The sequence below is a fragment of the Falco naumanni genome, chromosome 7 (genome assembly GCF_017639655.2).
Source record: "Falco naumanni isolate bFalNau1 chromosome 7, bFalNau1.pat, whole genome shotgun sequence".
Taxonomy (NCBI): Eukaryota; Metazoa; Chordata; class Aves; order Falconiformes; family Falconidae; genus Falco; species Falco naumanni.
The window spans coordinates 60,154,815-60,175,746 of NC_054060.1; the positions used below are offsets into that span (position 1 = coordinate 60,154,815).

At 36.3% G+C, this 20,932-nt stretch overlaps 1 protein-coding gene across 2 annotated transcripts in view; it reads left to right on the forward strand.

Moving 5' to 3' along the window:
• AKAP6 (A-kinase anchoring protein 6) overlaps positions 1 to 20,932 on the forward strand; it is a 287,788-nt gene that overhangs the window by 48,441 nt on the left and 218,415 nt on the right. For both annotated transcript variants that reach the window (XM_040602103.1, XM_040602104.1), the window contains exon 2: positions 4,302 to 4,659. In XM_040602103.1, coding sequence (XP_040458037.1) covers positions 4,336 to 4,659 — 324 coding nt within the window. In that variant the 5' untranslated portion in view covers positions 4,302 to 4,335. The remainder of the gene's footprint in view (positions 1 to 4,301; positions 4,660 to 20,932) is intronic.

The window sequence follows — 20,932 nt, forward strand, 5'->3', positions numbered from 1 at the left end:
CACATGGCAAAAAATACCCTCAATTAATCTGTTTTTTTCTCCCACCAGAAAGAGTACAAGCTTACAGCTGTGTTGTACAGTTCATAAATGTGTCCTTTCAGCAGATTGCAACAGTAGCTTCAGAAGTGACAGAAAGAAATAATTTGAAAATTTGAAAAAATAATGGCATCATATCTCTCACTCTGTGATGATGAAAACAAGGCTGTGCTCTAAAATATTGAGAGATGAACTTTGATCAGGACACTTGAAAATGTTTTTTCAGCTGTTCACCTGCAAATTTTAAATACCCTAGTTTATACAGCTATTCCAGGTACAGAAAGGATTTGGTTTAGAAGAAAGCTAGTCTGACTTAACATTGCTTGCCAACCTAAAACTGTCATTGATGCTACCAGGATTTTGTGATGTAGAAAACAAGGCTGAGCTTAGTTTTTCATGTTTATAAAGAACTTTAGTGGTGCTAGAGGTCCTGCTTAGAAGGAAATTAATCACTTTACCTCTTTTCAAGAATTATTTTTGCATAGTAGTGTAAAAAGAGCAACTCTAAAATATTTATTCAGTTTTAATATGTGTTCTAACACTTATTGTAGTGGTTTACAACTCACTACCTGTACATCTTGCAAAATCTGCAAAATAAAAATACTATAGAAATATAACAAATTCTAAGGCCAGCATTTAAAATCAGTCAGTTAAAATACTGAATACCACAATATATGACCCAAAGTATTGTTTAACTTGATCATCCATTCATATCTTTTTTAGTGAATGTTTTAATGCACTAGATGACAGCTTGTTACATGGAATATTGTTCTTAAATACACTTTTTCAAATGTCAAATTAAAATTGGCTTTGCTGAAATTTTCATGTCACTGCTGGTATGTTATGCAAATAGTGGAACTGCTGAAGAAGGACTTCCACGCCCCATCTTGCTGTTTCCACCTTTAATGTGTCAGTACAAAAGTAATATCCTAAATATTGGGGGGGAAAGGGTAGAGCTAAAGGACAATACATGCGAGTGTCTATACAAGAATGGGGTAGAGAGCAGCTAATTTAGTCATCTTCAGTAGCTTAACAAAATTATATGAATGCAGTCCTCTGCAAGGTTGCTGACCTAGCCAGGAGTATGGAAGTCTAACTTGCACGTGTTCAGAAATCAAAAAAGCAGAACCTACTTCTGATCCAAAGTATTTTGGCAAGTTTTATAACTCCAAAATTGCTTGAAATGGGTATGTCTGTGACGTTTGCTGTTGCTGCTGGGCCTTGTTGTGTGCTATTGAAATATTTCAAGATTAGAACTTTGTAAAAAACACCTCTCTGGCAGGGATTTTCCTATTTTCCTTTCATATCCAATGCATGGGGTGACTGAAGCTTGCACTCTCAGTGCCCTGCCAGTGTGTTTCGTAGGTCAGTGCAGGCGTGCCAGGGGAATGGTGTTGCTTTCCACAGTTGTGGAGGAGCTGGGGGAGGGATAGCAGGGTGGAGCTTACTGGTTCTCCAGTGAACTTAGGAGCACCCCTGTGAATACGCCGCTTCAGTGCCAGTTTTCTCGGAAGGTGCAGGAGAACCTTTCGGTTTTCCTTTCTCACAGCGTAGCTGGATGACGATGTCTTTTTATTCTGCCAAGAAATAATTTAATGAATCTGTGCCCTAGTGTTTGGATTCAGCTGTTTCTAGCTGCAACAGTTTCTCCTTTCAAGTATTTCTGAGCTTTTTAAAGCTTTCCCGGTTCTTGCTAATTAGTATCCGCAGTGTGTTTTATTACCTTTGTAGGATTTTTTTTTTTTTTTAAGAATGTGGAATGATCTATTTTAAAGTTTCTCCACATATTCTTACTTAAAGTGTTGCAACTTGTTGTGATCGGGCAGAAAGAAAAGGATTCAAAGGACCTGACTTTCAGAGCAACTAGGATTAAGCAGGCATTAGCTGTAGTGCTGGAGAGCCAGTATAGAGTCAAGCACATCGTAACAAACAGGTCAGCACGTTCCTAATGGTTGCTTATTGCAAACCCAGGGTATCAAAGCTAGAGCTACACTCTGCATGCAGCATGAACTACCTTTTGTTTGCTTCTGCAGGAGCATGTTTTAATTTCTGTTTGCTAATTGCTTTAATGTCCGTACAAGAGCTGAGTCATGTTTAAAAACGTTTAAAAGTGCCAAGCTTTTGTGGAAAAATTATGAAGCAAGTGCTGCACTTCCTATAATTTAGTGATTCAGGATCACCTCTTTTACTGGTAGGCATGTTTAATTTGTTAATGATAAACATGCACAAATAAGGACCACATGTGCTTCACCAAAATTTCATTTTCAGGAGTAAATCATGTAAAGTATATGCTTAAAGTAACAAAATGGTTTTGGCTGTTCAAACAGTTGATTTTTATACTTTAAAACTGGGGCTATTATCTGCAGTGTCTAAGACAAAAATGTTTCCAAATTGAGTAGTTGTCTAACATTGGTACATGGTAGATATGTACCATGGTAGCAGTTTAAGTTGAAAAACAGGCAGTGAAAAGAGATGGACTTGGGAAATACTCGGCATCCTGAAATGTTAATTTCAGAGTCTTGCTGCAGTTTTTTATTTGACATCATTTAATTCTGAAGTCTTCAAAATCAAACTAAAGAGTTGGAAATTGTGCAGCAGGCACTGAGAATGATTGGAATATTCTTTCATTCCCTTTCATTGATTGCACTAATAAAAAAATCTGTTCTGAAGTCCCAAATTAATATTTACTAGCTTAGTATCAGTTTTAAATATTGTTTTGTGGAGGTGATAGATGTGCAAAAGATAATTTACTAAGTAGTGGCAGGATAGGAAATAAAATCAAATTAACAGTATATGTGATCTTTTTTTGTCCTTCGCAGCTATGATAAGTAGACTGGTGTTTGGATACTTCTTCGATAGTCTCACTGCCTGCCGTAGTCGTCTCTGGATGCTGAGGCTCCACTTGAAATATTTAGGAATATAACTCTGTAGTCAGTGCAGTTGATTTAATGGTGAAAGGCACTTCTTTCTTTCCTGCAATCTTATAGCTATTATGCTAAATGCTAAAATGCAGTTTTTATAGAAAAGGAAGTCAAAGTATAAAAACTTGGAATGTTGCCCAAATTAATAGCGGCGTGAGTGAGTTATTTGCAGTCTTAGCATTATGGAAGAGGAATACAAGCAAAAGTTATTAAAATGTAGTTGAAGTATTTCTAATGTGCACTGGTTTAAAAAAAAGAAAAAAGCTTTAAAGGACATAATCTTCCTAATTCTCTTAATATAAACTTACTGAATATAGCTTAGGGTTGTAAAGTATTGAAGAAGCAAGTATGTGCTGGTATAAGGTTTAGTGAAGTTTTAGTGACGACAGGCACGTGCCATATTTGAGTATCTCCAAAATTAGGCAAAAAATACATCTCCTACCAAATTAAAGTTTTCATAATGCTTTAGGTACTTAGCTCCAAACCAGGTGCATGCTGTTAAGTAAGGTATTTTTATTTCTTGGGCATAGGGTTTATGGCAGTCTTCTGTATTTTGTACAGCTAGAGTGTACAGAGAAAGAGGTACAAAGAGGTACATGTTTTACTGATTTACTTGCTCCAGTGAACCTTGTAAATTTATATTGATGATACAGCTTTTAGAATTTAATAAAGCCACTCATAAAATGATGCTTTAATTTTGGGTACATATTTTGACATTTGGAATTCTTATCTCTGAGTTTTGATAGAGTTATTGCTTATTGCAACAGTTCATATCTAACGGAACTGCAAGAATGTAAACTTAAAACCAGCTATCTGCCTACAGAAAATCAACCCAAGTTTCCTCAATAGTTGCTTCAAATTTGCCTTCAAAATTTTTGTTCTATGTGATCAATAATTGAGTGGACATTTGGGAAATTTGAATAAAACTTGAGGTATTTTGTGTTTAGTCATACATTTCAGGCCAAGGAATATGTTCTAATATGTACTAGTTTACAAATACCAGTCCTATTGGAGATGTAGAGTTCAGCAAAGTTCTGCTAACTTTGTCAGTGCTCAATGTTGCAGTTGTAGAAAATCAGCACATAGTTTTCATCAATGGAAACTGCCATTTCCAAGGTGATTGTATACAATGAAAGAAATGAAGTTTGCTGTTTTCTTAAACAAAGAACTTGTTTGTACAAATAAGCAAAGTTAATTTGAAAAAAATCTATTTATTCTTGAAGTTATGGTATGGATTTGCTAGAAATATGATACCTCTCAGATATGACCATTTATTCCTCGTGAACATTTTTGTGGCAAAATTTGGTCTCATAACAGCAGTCTCTTTTCTTTTTGTCTTTGCAGCTATTTTGGAAAGAATTATGGTTTAGACTTTCTCATGTTAGCCATGGATGTAGCACTTTCTCCCATGAGAACACAAGAACTGGATCCCGTGCTGTCTGATGCATCTCCCATGCTTATAAACATGACTCCTACAGCAGAACAAGATGGGGAAGAGGGTGTCATGAAGGAGCTCGATTCTGGCCAGCAGTATGAGAAGCCTCCTCCTCTACACACTGGGGCCGATTGGAAGATTGTTCTCCACTTGCCAGAAATTGAGACCTGGCTTCGGATGACATCTGAAAGAGTCAGAGATCTGACCTACTCTGTCCAGCAGGACTCAGATAGCAAGCATGTGGATGTGCATCTAGTACAGCTCAAGGTAGGATGAATTTTATATTGCAGACTTTTCAGTGAAAGGTGGTTTGCTCAACTCTGCTACCAGTAGAGTAAACAAAAGGGCTTTCCGTAACTGCTGTAGCATGTCTGACAGCCTGTGTTGAAAAGCGAATAAATCCTTTCCAGGGAGATAATAGAAACCGCATCATTCTCAGATTATTGGCAACATTATTTAATCATCACTTAATTCAACAGTCATAACCATATTAAAGAACATGTTCACACTTCAAGAGCAGCTAATACAACACTAACGGTAACCTGACCGGACATCTCAGAAGTACCCAGAAAAATTCCCATTGATTTTTATGCACTTCAGTACCTAAAACTCCCAAATTTTTTCCCCAATAAGCATGGCTGCTCATTTGAAAACTAAGCAAGTTACAGAGGCAGAAAGGTAGCAAGGTTGTCTAATGTCTGGCTTTCAGTCACATAAAGGTTATGCTGAAGATTGAACTCTGGTGGGTCTACATACAAAATGGTAAACGTGTAGAATTTTTTTTCAGATCTGATTCTTGGGAAGAAATACGAAGTGATAAAATTCAAACAGTCACAGCCAGTAAATCAACCTTTTTATTTTCCCCAGCAAGAAAATGCATTACAGCAAGACTGTACTTTGTCCCCTAAAAATCTGTGTTTTGTGTAAACTAAAAGAACAATCTTCCTTCCCCCAACCTGACAACTGAACACAAGTATCTTTAAACAATTATTTCTGTCTTCGTCCCAGATGTAGATTTTGATGTTGAATCTTTAAATTCAAGGTGAAATTAAAATAAATAGTGTCTGGCACTGTGTGTGTATGTTCGTTTGCATGGCTTGGTTTGCTGCAGCACATGAAACATACTTTTGAAGGCAGCAAGCAAACTCCAAAAATAGCAGGCAAATGTTATCTCTTCAGACTGAGCTGTCTTCAGAATCGCATTCTGAAGCCTGTTTATGTGAACATAGTCTTGCTTCATACTCAGCATGATGGTATTTTATTTGTGTTTATTTTAGGACTGGAGCTGTAGGCTGCCTCAAAATACCGTTCTGTGTACTAGTGCTAACCATGGAGCAATTATACTGTAATCAGTCCTAACAAAATAGAGAGCCAATCTTGAGATTTTTATGGTCCTATCATTTCTCTCAAAAATTTGGGGTAGACATTACCAGCTTTTGATGAGAGAAAGGACTATGTCCACAATGTGCAGTAGGCTTTTAACAAATATGCCTGAAAGGTATTTCTGCAGGCAGACGTAACAAATCTTGCTGGACTTGGTGCCAGTTCTGATCTGGAATTGCTTGTGGCTGTATTAGCACAGTGGATGAGCTGAAATTGAATGGCTGTGGAGCCTGTGGATGGTATTCACACACAGCTTTGGGCTGGCTCAGAGCATAAGCAGAAGTGATCTGTGCCTGCTTGCAAAAGGCGAATATTCTGTACGTATAATTCAATCTCATACATCCACTAAAAAGTTTTCTTTCCAAATGGAAGTCAGTGAGTGAATAGCATTCCTCTCAGTTTTTCTCCTTTGTAAAGTCTATTTTGAAGCTGCAAGAGTCAACCGTAGTTCATAAAATACTTCACTACTGTGTTTCTCCATGTAATTGCTGTAGCACTTAGGGATTGTTTAGGACTGGGAAAAATCTGGTTAATGCAACTATAAAAAAAGACAAAATAATAACAAGAAGGAATCTCAGTTATCTACAGTTATCTGGCCCGTCAGCCTAGGGGGACTGTCATTGAGGCTGTCAAGTATTTGATGTACAGACCCTGGACTCACAGGGAAGTGTTCTTTTTCCTGTGTATTTATACGCGTGCGTATCTGTGTGCATGTGCAATTGTGACTTGTATTTGAAGATACTTTTAAAAATATTTGATATATCTTTGGATTTTTCACAAAGCAACATAGAAAGAAAAAGCTTTCAGAAAGATCTGGAGTAGTAGTAAGAAACACAGCAAAGTCTTAACAAACACATTAGGAATACAGAACTTTTGTAACCTGCTTACCTTTAAATCTGTTTACAGACAAAAAGAAAAAGAATTTAAAAGCAAGTGTTGTGGAAATGCTTTTGTTCAGACTTTAGTAATATTTTAAATTGTTTATCCTTAGTATCCTCTTGCATTACATAACTTAATGAAAATCAGCTAAGCAAAACCCCCCAAAAGCAACCTCATATAGATCCTCTTTTTTATTTCTTCTGTGCTCTGAAAATTCTCCTTGAGGGACTCCTTCCAGCTGACCTGAGTCCTTCTGGAATTGTGCTCAGGCTGGACACAGGGCTCAATGTGAAGCTTCACCATGGCTGAGTAGACATGAAAAAGTATTTCATATGTCTTTCAAACAATACATAGAATCATAGGAGGGTTTGGGTTGGAAGGGACCTTAAATATCATCTAGTTCCAACCCCCTGCCATGGGCAGGGACACCTTCCACTAGACCAGGTTGCTCCCAGCCCCATCCAGCCTGGTCTTGGACTCTGCCAGGGATGGGGCATCCACAGCTTCTCTGGGTAACCTGTGCCAGTGTCTTGCCACACTCAGGGTTTAGTATTTTCTTCTTTTCATAATAGCAGGAGATGGTTGGTTCATGTTCAACTTGTGATTCACTGTAACTCCCAAACTCCTTTGCTGCATTATGGCTTTTTCTTCTCTCTTATCCATTTTATCTGTGCAATGTTACATGTAGGATTTTGCCTTTGTCTATTTTAGATTTTTTTTTTTATTTATGTATTTTATTTTATTGTGTCTCCCATTTCTCAAGCATGCCTGTGACTTTTTCAGTTCTGAATCTGTCTGCTGGTGTGTTTGAAGTATCTCCCCCAAACGCATTGTTGTCATCTGCAAATTTAAGAAGGCTTCTCTCTACTCCTTTGTCCAAATCATAAAGCCAAAAGTGAATGATACAGACTCAGGATAAAAGTCTGTAATATAGTAATTTCTGAATATAATCTTTAAACTCCAGATGTAGCAGCAAGGCAAACAATTTTTCTTTTTCTCATAGTTTCCTCAGCCAGGAGAGGTCCAATTCCATTTTTATGCAGTTTTCTATTGATTTTGGATGTTTAATGTTGATTTCTCTCCTATGACTGTTGGTTGGCTCATGGTGATACAGCTGGTTTGATGATCTAGGCTATAGCAGACTTTTTATGTTATTTCTGGGAAAAATTGCTCAGCAAACAGATCATCTCTTTCTTTTGTGAACATTTGCTCTGTATCCCTGTTGCAAATCTGTCTATGCTTCTGCTCTTTCTGCAATCCAAAGCATTGTTTCTTTTCTCTGCCTTGTTCCCTGGATATTTTCATGTTTGCTGCCAGTCTCATGCTACATGACTTAAAGCTTTACTAGCCACCACTGATCCTTTGAACATACTTGTTTCTCTCAGTTTTGCAATGCCCTTTCTCAGAACTAGCCATGCAGCATGAGTGCAAGGCTTGTCTTATGTCGTCCCTTGGGAAATTTCCTGGCAAGCTCAGCTTCACATGAGTGCTTCAGTAAGCTAGATGCATGAATCATAACTCTCTGGGTCCTGGAATGCTTTATATTAGTCATTTATCTGGTCATCACTCTTAACTTAAGCTGGGCTAACATACATTTACATCTCTGTTACACATTCAGTGGAGCTGTTACTAATTGCAAATATTTGTAAAAGAGATGAAAAAACCTTTTGAATCTAGTACAAGCGAATCTGAAAATGCTCTTTCTGTGCTTGTATTGTGTTAACCTGCTGAGATGCTTTCATGATCTATTTAGCTTTTTTATTGTGAAGAAAATATGCTTGCCTTTACAGCGCATTCTTTCTTGGATTCCTCCTGAGATCCAACTTGGATTCAACTCCAATTCTTCTGCTTTACTTTATATCCCTTAACCCTCTCAGGAAAGGGTCTAGTGGTTCAACTCATTGATTATTGGTTTCTATCTTTTTGAAAAAACCTGTCATTTTGGATGATCTAGTACAATTGTCTATATTTGAGATGTCTGTTAACTTCTAACTTATTGTGTAGTAAAGCACTCCACCACCGCTTTGTGACTTAAATATATGAACCACATATATTGGCATAGAAACAGCCACATTTTCTGCTACGATAGTATCTTTAGATCTTTGAAGAGCACTGATCCTTTCTGTCTTTCCAAGAAAGAAACTTCAGTCATCTTTTTCCAGGATACCTGGATCAGCCTCAAACATCTCTTGACAGGATGTTTCATCTTTCCTTTTGACTCCTACAACAAGTTTGTCATTACTTTGGATAGAGGTCAAGTATGATGCAGCCATTATCCTTTTGCTATCTCTGTTTCCACTTTTTTGAGCACCAAAAAATTGTTAGTTGCTTTTCTCCTTGTACTTAAATCCTGGATAAGAGAAGAGTGTAAGGCATTGTCAAAGCAAGATATTAAATGGTATTAGCTTCTGATGTATCTGCAGTTAGACACAAGTTATTCTATTTTTCACTCCATTACATGCATTGTGAAAATAAATGTAAACCTAGAGTACTGTAGGAGCCTCTCTCTTGCATCCTTCCCCCTTGTTGAATTCAGTAGGCTTTTATTGCATAAATAATATTGTTTCTGGTTTTATTGAATAAATACGAAGGGTAGACCAAATTACTTTTCTGAGTCCTTTTCAACTTCTTTTTCCTGTATCAGTTCTTTTCAAGAGCAAAAATCAATATTTTTTTCCTCATGTTAAAATAAGTGACTCAAAATATGGCTGAGTCTGGAAGATGACTTCAGTAGGTTTCGTTTCTCTCTTCTAACCTTTGGTTCGATGACTTAGTGGCTCTAGTATTCCTAGGCTTGTGACAACATACCTTGCTTCTGCAGCTGTACAGCTTTTCAGCTGTGCTATCTAAACCACCTTTAACTAAGTGTACAGATTTTTTCTAGTCTAAATCTCTAGACTGCACAGGCAACTGTGTATTGTAAGAGAAGTATTAAGAACTTACCACGTTACCATAACATAATTAATATTTTACTAATAATCACAGAAAGTGTTAGCGACAGTCTTTACAGAAGGTTGTATAGATGAACCTCCTAATGGAAATACTCTGTGTGCTGCTTTATCTTGACAGAAGTTTGTCACAAGAGATGACAGTTATACTCAAGAGGTAAAAAGAAAACCTTAATTGGAGAGGTTGACTGCAAGTTTGCTCAGCTGTTTTGCTTGCAGGCAAGATATGATGCCGGTACTTCATGTGAAGGGTTGCTATGCAGATTCGTTATTCAAAAGGATGTGAAGGGAAAGAACAACTTTTACATTCACAGAGATATTTCTCAGAAGACTTCTGGGCGTGTTTAACAGTTATGCTTCATGAAACAAATCTCTCTGACAAACAGTTTTATACCTTCTATGTGTGAGCGCTAGTATGAGTGTTTATAAAAGCAGACATTTGGCTGTAAACTATGACCTATAGCTCAATGGTGACAAAGACATACTATTGGGTTTAGTTCTGAGGATCAACAAGCTGTTGCACAGAAATTCATGGGACTTATTATTTGCAGTCTCAGGTCTAGCAAACAGGTTGAAAGCCAGTAACATTGGTAATTACTTGGTTTTGTCACTATTAACAATCCTATACTAAGAAGTCACCTGAAGTTGCATATGAAATAAAATCTATTAAACATAATTGAAATGGAATTCCGATAACCAAACCTAACATTTAAGGGTTATCTGTGCAATAGGATATCTCCACTCTGAAACGTGATTTTCAGTTTTTGAGAATTATTTTAGATTGTTTGTAGCTAAAGGACAGAATGCGCACAAAAACCCCTCCTAAAACGAAAGCTGACTGTAACTACAAGGAAAATGTAACTTCTTTCATATTGAACTATTTAAAACATGACCTAATTTATTAGGATTGTGCATCTCAAAGGGACTCTCTTAAACTAATGACACTTGACAAATTCCAGTCTCCTTGATCCTGTTAAAGCTATAAACTTCTCTGAGAGAAAATTAATCTGAAAAGTTTAAAGTTTAAAAGAGAGCTTGAATGTTTCAGTTGAATGCTGAGGGGTAGGGGAAATATTTTCCACATTATTGACAAGCATAAGTAAAGTCAAATTTACTGAAGATTTTTTTAAAGAAAATTTTCTTGCAGTACTTGAGGGTTTGGTGTCCACTGCAGATTGAAGCAATTAAAAAAAGACTCCAAATTTTCAAACTCTTTATTAACTTCAAATACAGAAAAGAAAATGTTAGTTGCAGCTGTATTGTGGATTCAGTTGAGTATCGGGATTTCTTAACTGCAAATTTGGTAAGAAAACTTTAGATCTTGGTTCTCTATGTAACATACAGGATATTTCTGTGTTAGATTAATTATTTCAAGGAAAATATATGCAAAATCACTTTGCTCTTATCCTTTTTTTTTTCTCATCTGGTGACAGGTCATATATTTGTGAAACACTTGAACACCAAACAAATAGCAATTTCTCTATAAGCATACCATGTATTACACTGCTTTTTATGCATAGCGATTCCAAAGTTGTGACAGTCTTTTTAGATTACAATCTAAATAACTGCAGATTACAGATGTGACTTTTTTTTTTTTCTTTCCCTCCCACCCACCCCCCGCCCCCAAGGGCTTAACACAAATACAACATAGGCAGAAATTTGCTACCTGACTGGCTGCAAATCAAATCCAAGTTTGCTTATGAAAGTATGGTGAAAGACTAGATAATAAATAAATTTATCTATATGGAACATTGCCAGTGGAATATATTTATGTAAACATAAAATATGTTCTATTACACTGTATTGGTGATATGCTTTTTTTGGGGAGGAAAAGGGTTACGGTTAAGAGCACATTCTAGCTAAGCCTCTAGACAAATGTTAAATTTATTGTGTACTCATCCCAACAATATCAGTGGGGCAGCTTTATAGACCTTAATTCACCTAGCATTTAACAAATGGGTAATAGGATTTATTTGGATTAAAACATTTGTTGTGGATTTTTTTTTAAAACTGTTCATAGGTTATATCATATTTTTTATGCTCAAGTTATTTTTTCAGACCAAATATATTATGCACTCCAGAAATGTCAGGCACTCATAAGTAGCTCTACAGGAGCAGATGCTACACAGTAATGTGTATCTATAATGCTGTAATGATAGCCTGATGCATCTATAAATTGGCAGAACATATCTGCTATATATTTAGTTCTATGCTTTGTAAACACAAGATTAACACACACTTTAAAGGAAGCAATTGGTTGATTAGGAGGTTGTATTCTTATATAGTTTGCCTCTGAACAGCTTGGTGGAATCCCAGCATTCATTAGTGCAGTTGAGTGTAAATGCTGCTAAATACAGATTAACTGTTCCAAAACTGGGTTTTGCAGAGGCTACCCTTTACTTACAGTCCAGGCTTGAACATCAAACAGGTGGGTTTATTAGCTTTTCTTATTTTCTGATTAGTTGAGTGTGCCTACACTTTTTTTAATTTTTAAATTTTCTTCTGTGCCTTGAGCATATTTCAATTTTGGGGAAAAGCGAGAATGGAAAATACTGAGTACCAGAAATAAATCTGTGCTTCTCAAACTTTATCTGGTCAAAGAATGACGTTGTTTAGAAGCCTTCCAACTTGCACGGCGTTTCTGCAGTCTTGCTCAGATCGATTTTTTTAAATTTTTTTTTTTAAAGATGATGATGTGACTTGTTTACCACATCTTAAAATGCTTTACTACAATAACTACAATACCACACCTATAAAAGTCATCTTGGTTTTGTAGCTTTTAGGCTAAATTCTCTTCTGCCTGAGGGGAGCAAACCCACTTTTCCCACATGCCTCAAAAATTGTTCTAATCCCTTGGCTATATGTTACCAGGCATGAACAGAGCGTAGTGCTCGATTTGATATAGAATGCAACCCTGGAGGTGCTAGGTATGCTGCTTGCTCACCTACTGGGTCAGTGCCTTCAAGGATGATAATAATGATCAAGTAAATGTTGATTTTCTAGGTACTAATTACGTTTAGAAACTAGGTGTGAGTTGCTCAGACTTGCTGGGACTGGTGGTAGTCTGAGCTCAGAAATGCAAAATTTTAGGTTGCTGGATACTTCTATTGGAATGAGTAACAGAGGTGTATCTGTGGTATTAGGTATCTACAAACTAAATGGTGACTGAGCAAGATGATTCATGATGGCATTGTTGCCTACCTTCTGTCCTAGTGTTTATTCTGCTCTGGTCATTAAAGTTTGTTAAGAACACATTCCTGAAGGCCCATATTAAATTCCCAATGAGGAAAAAAAACCCTCATCTGATTGCTTATACCATTTTATAATAAATACTTGAATGCATTGGATTACTGCTAGTTATATGTTACTGTTGACACTAAAACCATTTTTGGTGCTACAAATATTTTACACTAAGCAAGTACCTCTTAAACCTGTGTAGGCTCTTACCTGTTTTTAACTTCAAGTACCGAAGTATTGCTAGTGACTGTATTCATTTATTAATACTCAGACAATCTTTTCTTCAACAGTAACCTTAGAAAAAACAATAAACCACCAACATTTGTAATCTAATTCTAAATTATGATCTAGTACAGTTATAGATAATACTGCAATTTTCAAATCAAATTGTATACCCTTAACATTTAGCTAATGTACACTGATAATTTCATTTTTTAAAAAAAAGCAAATAATGGTATGTTAACACAATACTTTTAAAAAATTAGGTGGATTTAAACTGTACCATTCAGCCTAATAGAAAAAAACTTTCCCCATCTCCTGCCGCTATTGTTCAGTCTGTGCAGATACAATGAAGTTAAAGTGATTTTCTCCTGTTATCATTTAGTAAACAAGTCTATTGATATAGCCCATATTTATGCACACCCACCATCCTCTAATTGTCTGCTTGGATGCCATAGGAGACATAGTATGAACACAGAAAGAGCATACATACTTTACTGGAGATTCAGTTGCCTTCTAAAGAAGGCTGGTCATTATTTGAGGGATCAAATTGAGATGGAAGGCTGCTGGTTGGAATATAGTAAGAGGATGAAAGAATTGGGAGCTAATAAAGAGAAGAAAAAAATGGAGAAACAGTAAGAAATTCCTGTCTGCTGTGATACCATTTCTCAGTAGAAAAGTCAGAACTACTTGGTTAGCCTGCTGTTATCTATGTATCAAGGGAATGAAAGTAGCTAAGAGCTGGAAAGGACTTAACTGGTAACCCCAGTGATAATGGTGGATATGGCTTGCATAATTTATCAGGATAAATTAATAATTAATAAATGTTGCAAACAGTGTGCTGGACCCTTTTAAGCTTGGACTTTGTTTCTAGAAAAGCAGAGAAAGAACACCAACAAAAAATGGTTGGAATTACTGCTCTTGTGACAAAGAGACTTGAATATTCCTTGGAGTGGTAGAAGACACCAGCACTTGGATATCCCTTTTGGGCTTGGGCAAAAAAGATTTAAAAAAAAAAAAAAAGAAAAGAAAAGAAAAGGCATAGGTTACTGAATTGATTAATTTATGGTCCATATGCATGGCCTTTGGAGAGGAATTGCGAACAATGCCTGAGGCTTCTAAACCCTCCCCTTAATGCAAGGGTACAATCTGAACAGCTCCTTGAATTGGCTTGGATTTCTTCAGAGCAAACCGGCAAGGACACATGGGGCAAAAATACCACGACCTGTGATATTACCTCCAAGGGACATTACCTCTTCTTGTGAGGGTAGAGATGGATTCGGTAGTTTCTGAGCGATGTATTTGGACATAGAAGGGTGATGTGTATTTCAGGGGGATGTAGGCAGAAGAGTAGAGTAGCATCTGCAGTGCTGTGGAGGTCTTAAGATTGTCCAAAAATAGACATTTGGATAATTCAGCAGTCAGGAGACTCAGGAGAACGGTGAACATTTGCTTGTGAAAAAGGGAATCGGAGCTCTAAGATGAGGAAGAAAGTGGGCGGTTTACCACTTTCAGTTTCCTAATCTAGTTTTGAAAATAAAAACGCTGCAAAATCTCACTCTCATTTGGATATCTACACTTTTTAAATATATACTTGTTCCAGAATTTCTGGTTTAGACCTCAGCGATACATAAATGCATGTAAGTGCCCTTTGACCAAATATAATGATTATTCTCTCTTCCACTTCATGTTGCTCCTACATTAAAATATGTTAATACAGGTTTGGAACATGAGCTAATGTACTCTACCAATGGTCTCTGGAGAAATATTAAATCAAATATCAAATTCCAGCACAGATGTTTCCTATTACAGTCTTTTCTAGCCTGTATTCTAATCTGACTCAAGCACAAATGTTTACTGCATGTAATGATATAAAGACTTTTCAGTATGATGAAAAAAATGTTGTATGTTAAGTAATCATGCAAATTTATTAACCAAAACACTTGCTGAGGGAATATATTTTGTAGTTTAGCATATGCACATATTATGATAATAACACCTATTGATGTCCAAATTTGCTGGAAAAATCCTAAATATTATTTCAATGGTATGAATAAGATTAGTAATGTCAACTTTCTAAACTAAAGGTCATTGACACTATATTGTTGTTTTGATTTGAAAGTAAAGGTGCCGATGGGAATTTTTATTATGGTAGCTGTGACATGGTTGAAAGAATTTATTTTATAATGTAAATATATATGTGTGTATAAACAAAACCATACACACAAAAAGCAATGTGACATAAATCCTCCTGGTGATTTTTTTTCTTGAGGAACTGTTTGAGTCTGTATGTAGTTTAGAAGGTAGGATATTATTATGTTTTATAGCAGTCATCTAGTTCTTATCTGCATTGTGAGCTATTATGTTTACAGATGTTTTCTTGCTTTGCATATTTCAGTAGGCTTTGTGGATATATTTATTAGTCATTATACTGGCAGGGTTTGTTGCTTTTTCAATTTATAATTACATGCCATTTATAATAGATATCTGAAAACTGTAATGTGGCATAAAGGAGCAGACAAAGAACAGGCACAGAAAATTGCACAGAATGTAAGGAATTTTTTAGTTTGCTTCATTATTGGTAAAACTGCCTGATGGGCTTTCATTATGAGAGTTGACAGAAGAAATCTCAGATTATAGGACGATTGCTGTCTGAAAGCCAGGAATGTGACATGAATATTTCAATAACATAACACACTTGCATTTTAGTCAGAACAAGTTCCATAAGTTTGTGTTTTTAAAATATCCTTGGATATTTGCCTCTTGAATTATATGCATTCTTCCTCAGAATGAAATCCCTTTCTGTATAGTTAATCATTAAAATGCTTTCTGTGAATTCATGGGGTTCCTTCATAAATCAATCAAAATCTCACAACTAATGAGCAAACACAGCAAAAGGGTGTTGTGTATTTTCCTGTGGAGAATGCACTGACATGTCTGCATGGTTATAGTTATAATTTTAATTGAAATGTTGGCCTACGCATAGTACCCATCCTGTGACTAAGGTGCATGAGATGTCTTCTGGAGGACTAAGATGAAGTTCATGTGGCCTTGCCCGAGACTGATCTGTCATCTTGGGCAGTCTGGGAACTGTGATGGACACTGAACTTTTCTTAAGGATTGCTCTAGAGCTTGGCCTCATTGTTTGCATCTAACAAATACAGGTGGGTGGCAAGTCTGGGCAGGAGCCTAAATTCAGGCTAAGGTCTGGCTGGAGGTGTAATGATGCCATCTTCTTCAGAAAAGGTTAGAAATACACACTAGATTTTTTTCTTGAATTGCCTTATGCTTCCTTGAGTTGTCATTAAAGAAGTATTAGCAGAATTACAGACATACATCCAAAAGGTTTGATCTGAAGATTTTAACATATTCCATGTAACTGTCTCCAGTGACATTGTGCAGAATCTGAGACAGATGAACAAACTTGCTTTTTGAATGGGAGCTGAACCATTTACAATGGAGTGTGCAGAAACAGGGAGGAAAAGGAGAACTAATATCTACCAGTTCCATCTGTTAAAGCTTTATGAATGTTTTCTTCTCTTTCTCCCTGTAAATGATTCCCTGGAGGAAGATAATAGCTTTTGTAGAGTCAGTTATGATTTTACACCTTGCATTTCTGAAGATGGAGTACTTAATTTTTTTGAAATGTTTCCATTTCTTTTTAGAAAACACATGTAATTTGGAAGGTATAAAGCAGCACTGCGTTAACAATGGTAACACTCCAAAATTCTGCCAGAGCTTTCATAAGCTTTCACAAAATATAAGATCTGAGTCTAGCAATATATTGCAATTTCCCTTTCCCGTTGAGCAGTGTACTTACTTTTCATAATCTATATTTCACTATATAACTATATTGCTTTTATTCTCCTCAGTTGGCCCTGCAACCATACCTGCCCTTACCTGTGGTTCCGTACTCCAAAAAGGGACTTGAAACAAGTTACAATATACAGTTGTGTCTTTTGGTGTGACCATTCATCTCTTTGTGTTCTGATGAGTACATTTGCTTCTGATCACGTATTATGCAGACATTCAAAAGGCAAGAAAGCAAGTAACATTTCTTCAGAATAGGTTCTGTAGATTTAATCATAATTTAAGTGGTAATGAATAGGAAATAGATGATTTTATATGTGCATTTCCAGTGTGATCACGATCCGACATCCTGAAATACATACTTAACAAATACATATAGGGGTATATATGTGCATAAATATGTGTGTGTGTGTGTATATCATGTTTGTAATACTGTAAAAGACATTCAGTGCCACTACTTCAGTATATGCATATCCACTTATTCATCATACATTTCTGTTTTTTCTCCAAGATTCTTCTGAATTATCCACCCTATTTGAGCTGCTATACTACAATTCACTGTAGTACATAATTTAGTTTGTTGTGCGTAAGATCTCTGTGCTTGCAGTTCACCTCGTTATTGGATAGTTATTGAGGGTTACTCTATGTCTATGTGTCTAGTATACTGACAGAATAAAAATTTCTGACATGACAGAATATTGCTAATGTCCTTTGGGAAGCAGAAAATGTATTCAAGGAGCAATGTTATATTGTAAATGGTGCAACATAGCTGTACTTTTGGATGCAGTAACACATGAAAATGACCCCCAGAATAATAGAAACAGAATTGAATGTTTAAAGCTATTAAGCTGTGTGGGGTGAGCAAAGTGGTTCACACACCACTCAGTTGGCTTGTATGAGAGGTGTGGCTGGAATTTGTCACTACATCCCAGCACTGTCCAGTATCTAGAAGACAAAATCATCAAATGGTAGTCTGCCAAATCATTAGCCAACTATGCTTTAAAATCATAGAGCTGAAATATTAAACTGAATGATCTTACTTGCTCTTCGGTGATTCTTTTGAGGCTATTTTAAAGAAGAAAGCAAGGCTAGAAACATTTTGATTAAATCCAGGATTTTGAGGTAACAAATGAATTTCACAATCTGGACATTTAAAAATATTATCAGGTGTCGTAAGACTCATGATAAAATAAAGGGAAAAGGGATATTTCCAAGGGCAATACAGTAGGATTTGTATAGATGTGTTATCATTTAAGTTATCCTATGTTTTCTTTGCTGTCATCTGGACTTCTTTCATACAGTGTTTGTAGGGACTACCTGAAAGTTCAGACGCCAGATTTAACTGTGAAGAAGGACAGTTTGTTACACGTTTGTCTGTCCGTTATCAGGTACAGGATCCCTTCTTCCTGTTTTTCACATGGGGCTAGCATCTAAACTTGAAATAGATAATTTTGGTACATTGGATTAAAATAGCAAAAGTTGCACAGTGCGCTACCTGTGCATGTGTGTGATCTCATATGGATTCTTGGATATGAAGCACACAAATATAATCTTCTCTTGAAAGAGTAGTTTAAGTATCCACATTATTTATGAATTTAGGCCAGAAGTTCAGTATGAGGGATTAAAGCAGAGGTAAATAGGAAAAATGTACCTGGGAAGGGAACCAGTCTCTTTTCTCCATAGGAACATTACATCTCTGGTTATGAATAACATTGTTTTCTTTCAAAGAAACACAAAATATTGACAATGCTTTGTTTCTTCCAAACATCAGGTAGAATAAGTAACAAATGCTGAAAACATGCTTTTTTACCACATTACAATTTAAATTATATGCTTTTGGTTTTCAGTTGAGATCTGCAAGAATAGCTTCCCTGACTCAAATCTGTTCCAGATTGTTTCTTGATACCAATTATGAATGGAATACTTATAATATCTCTCTCAGTGTCCCTGTGTCCTGGTTTCAGCTGGGACAGAGCTAATTTTCTTCCTTTTTTTTTTTTTTTTTTTTTTAATTGCTAATGAATAAATAAATGTAGCATCAAACTAAGCATTTGAGTGGCAAAGAATTCATGGTGATGTCCACTGTAATAGTGGTTTACACTATTCTCAGTTTTGTAGTTACAATATTTGGGATTGATATGTGAATTTTGCACCAGTTCTTAATTGTTAGCTGGATTTTCTTTGCTACTGTGTTGTCTTACATACAAGATCTGAAAAAGATCACAAGTCAGAATGACAGGGCCACACCTGTAACTTATTACAGAGGTTGCTTGAAAAATTACCAGGGAAAGACCCACATTACGTAGCTATCCTACAACCTGCTGAAAAAGACATTTTCCTTCATTCAAATGAATAGTTGGTGCAGACCAGCTCAGGAGTTTTGTTTGGTTGCAAATCAGTTTCTAGCTATCAGTTGCTAGCTTTATTTTCCAGCCTCTCTCCTGTGTTTTCTTTTCTGTTCTTGTCAGGTTCTCTCTCTCGCAATTTTTATCTTTCAAAACTCCCATCTGATTCTTGTCCTTTTTCATTTTCTTCTTCCTATTTGTTCTTCACCAAAGCACGTTGCCGAGTCATCTGCTACCATGTTGCATTGCTAATTCAAAAAAACCGTTCTTTCTTTCTTAACCTGGACCAGTGCCACATTCTGTGGCGACGGCAGGAGCCTGCCAGAACACATGTTTAAGAAATACTTACTGCGCTAGGAACGAAGGAGGAAAGCAAAGGACAATGCTGTTCTCTGCGCATGGGCCTTATTTCCTCCTAGTGCCTTTTTTGTTAGGTTAGGTCTGGCTCTGTGTAATTCGTATGACCATAGAAGAGTAAAGAGAAAGTTTGGTTTAAAATTTTTAATACCTTTTCTAGTATGCTCAAAACAATGGATGCATAGGTTCTTAGGATGGAGGGCTTCTGCTTCAAAGAGTTTCTAGTATGGTCACGGTATGTGCCTGTAGCAAATTATCTAGTCAGTAGTTGGCTCTGCGTGCAGGCACACTGTCCTGCATTACTAGAATCTGATCTTGCTGACTTTAGTGGAGGTTTTATAGTTAGTCTTGCATGTTCCCTTATTAAAGACTAAGATTCACTTGTTATAATTGAATGTATACTGGTTTTGTTGCCTTGCTATTTGAATAACCTGGCCTTGAGTAAGAAATACAGCTATTGGCTTTTACAGAAAGGAAGCAACGTAATTTTGGTAGTGAAAAATGGCAATTGAGAAGGAACTATAAATTACACATCTATAAGAATTTCCAAAAATTCTCCATTAAACTGCAATTATTACATGCTTCAAGTCTATTTTGAAGATTTCACTTCATCAAACTGTTCTCGGCAAGTGGACTTTACTCTCTTGCAGAACTAGCTGTAATTGGGAAATTACCCAGTGCATGGAAGTCTACTTACCCAGGCCAAAATGAACAAATCTAAAAAAGCTACACAAAGACAAACCCTCTACTTTTAGTAATATACAGAAAGCTGGAGAACTAATGTACACTTAGGACATAGTTTTGCAAGAGTGCATGGTGGTAATGTCATGCTCCTGGGAAGCCCTTGAACTCTGTGGCGTAACTCAGATGTGGAGTTTAATAACAGACTGAATTTGCTTTTTAGCATGCGAATAACATGATTATAATGTTGTACCTTGTTATTTTTATAAAGGATTAAAATGTCTTTATTGCATTGTACCCCTATTAGAGAAATTACTTTCACAAGGTACAAGTTTCGTACTGTAGGAAAAAAACTTTACGATTTGTCTTCTTGGTTCACTGCATGAGAAGATAAAGGAGATAAATTACAAATTTCAATAATATTGGCTTTGTGTGCAATTAATTGCATTTATGACGTACATTACTTTTCATCGTTATTGCTGTTCATAAAGCATTTGTGAGAAAACCACGCTGAATATAGTCTCCTAGAAAGTCTCCATCTTTTTCTCCCCAATTCTCTAACAAGTAATGTAATTCCTCCATTCAAGTTGCTGTTGCCATAGCTATAATGGTTCTTTTGTTGCAAAAACTTTTTCGAGTTTAAACCATTAGTTTCAGAGCGTGAAATCTCAGAATTATCAG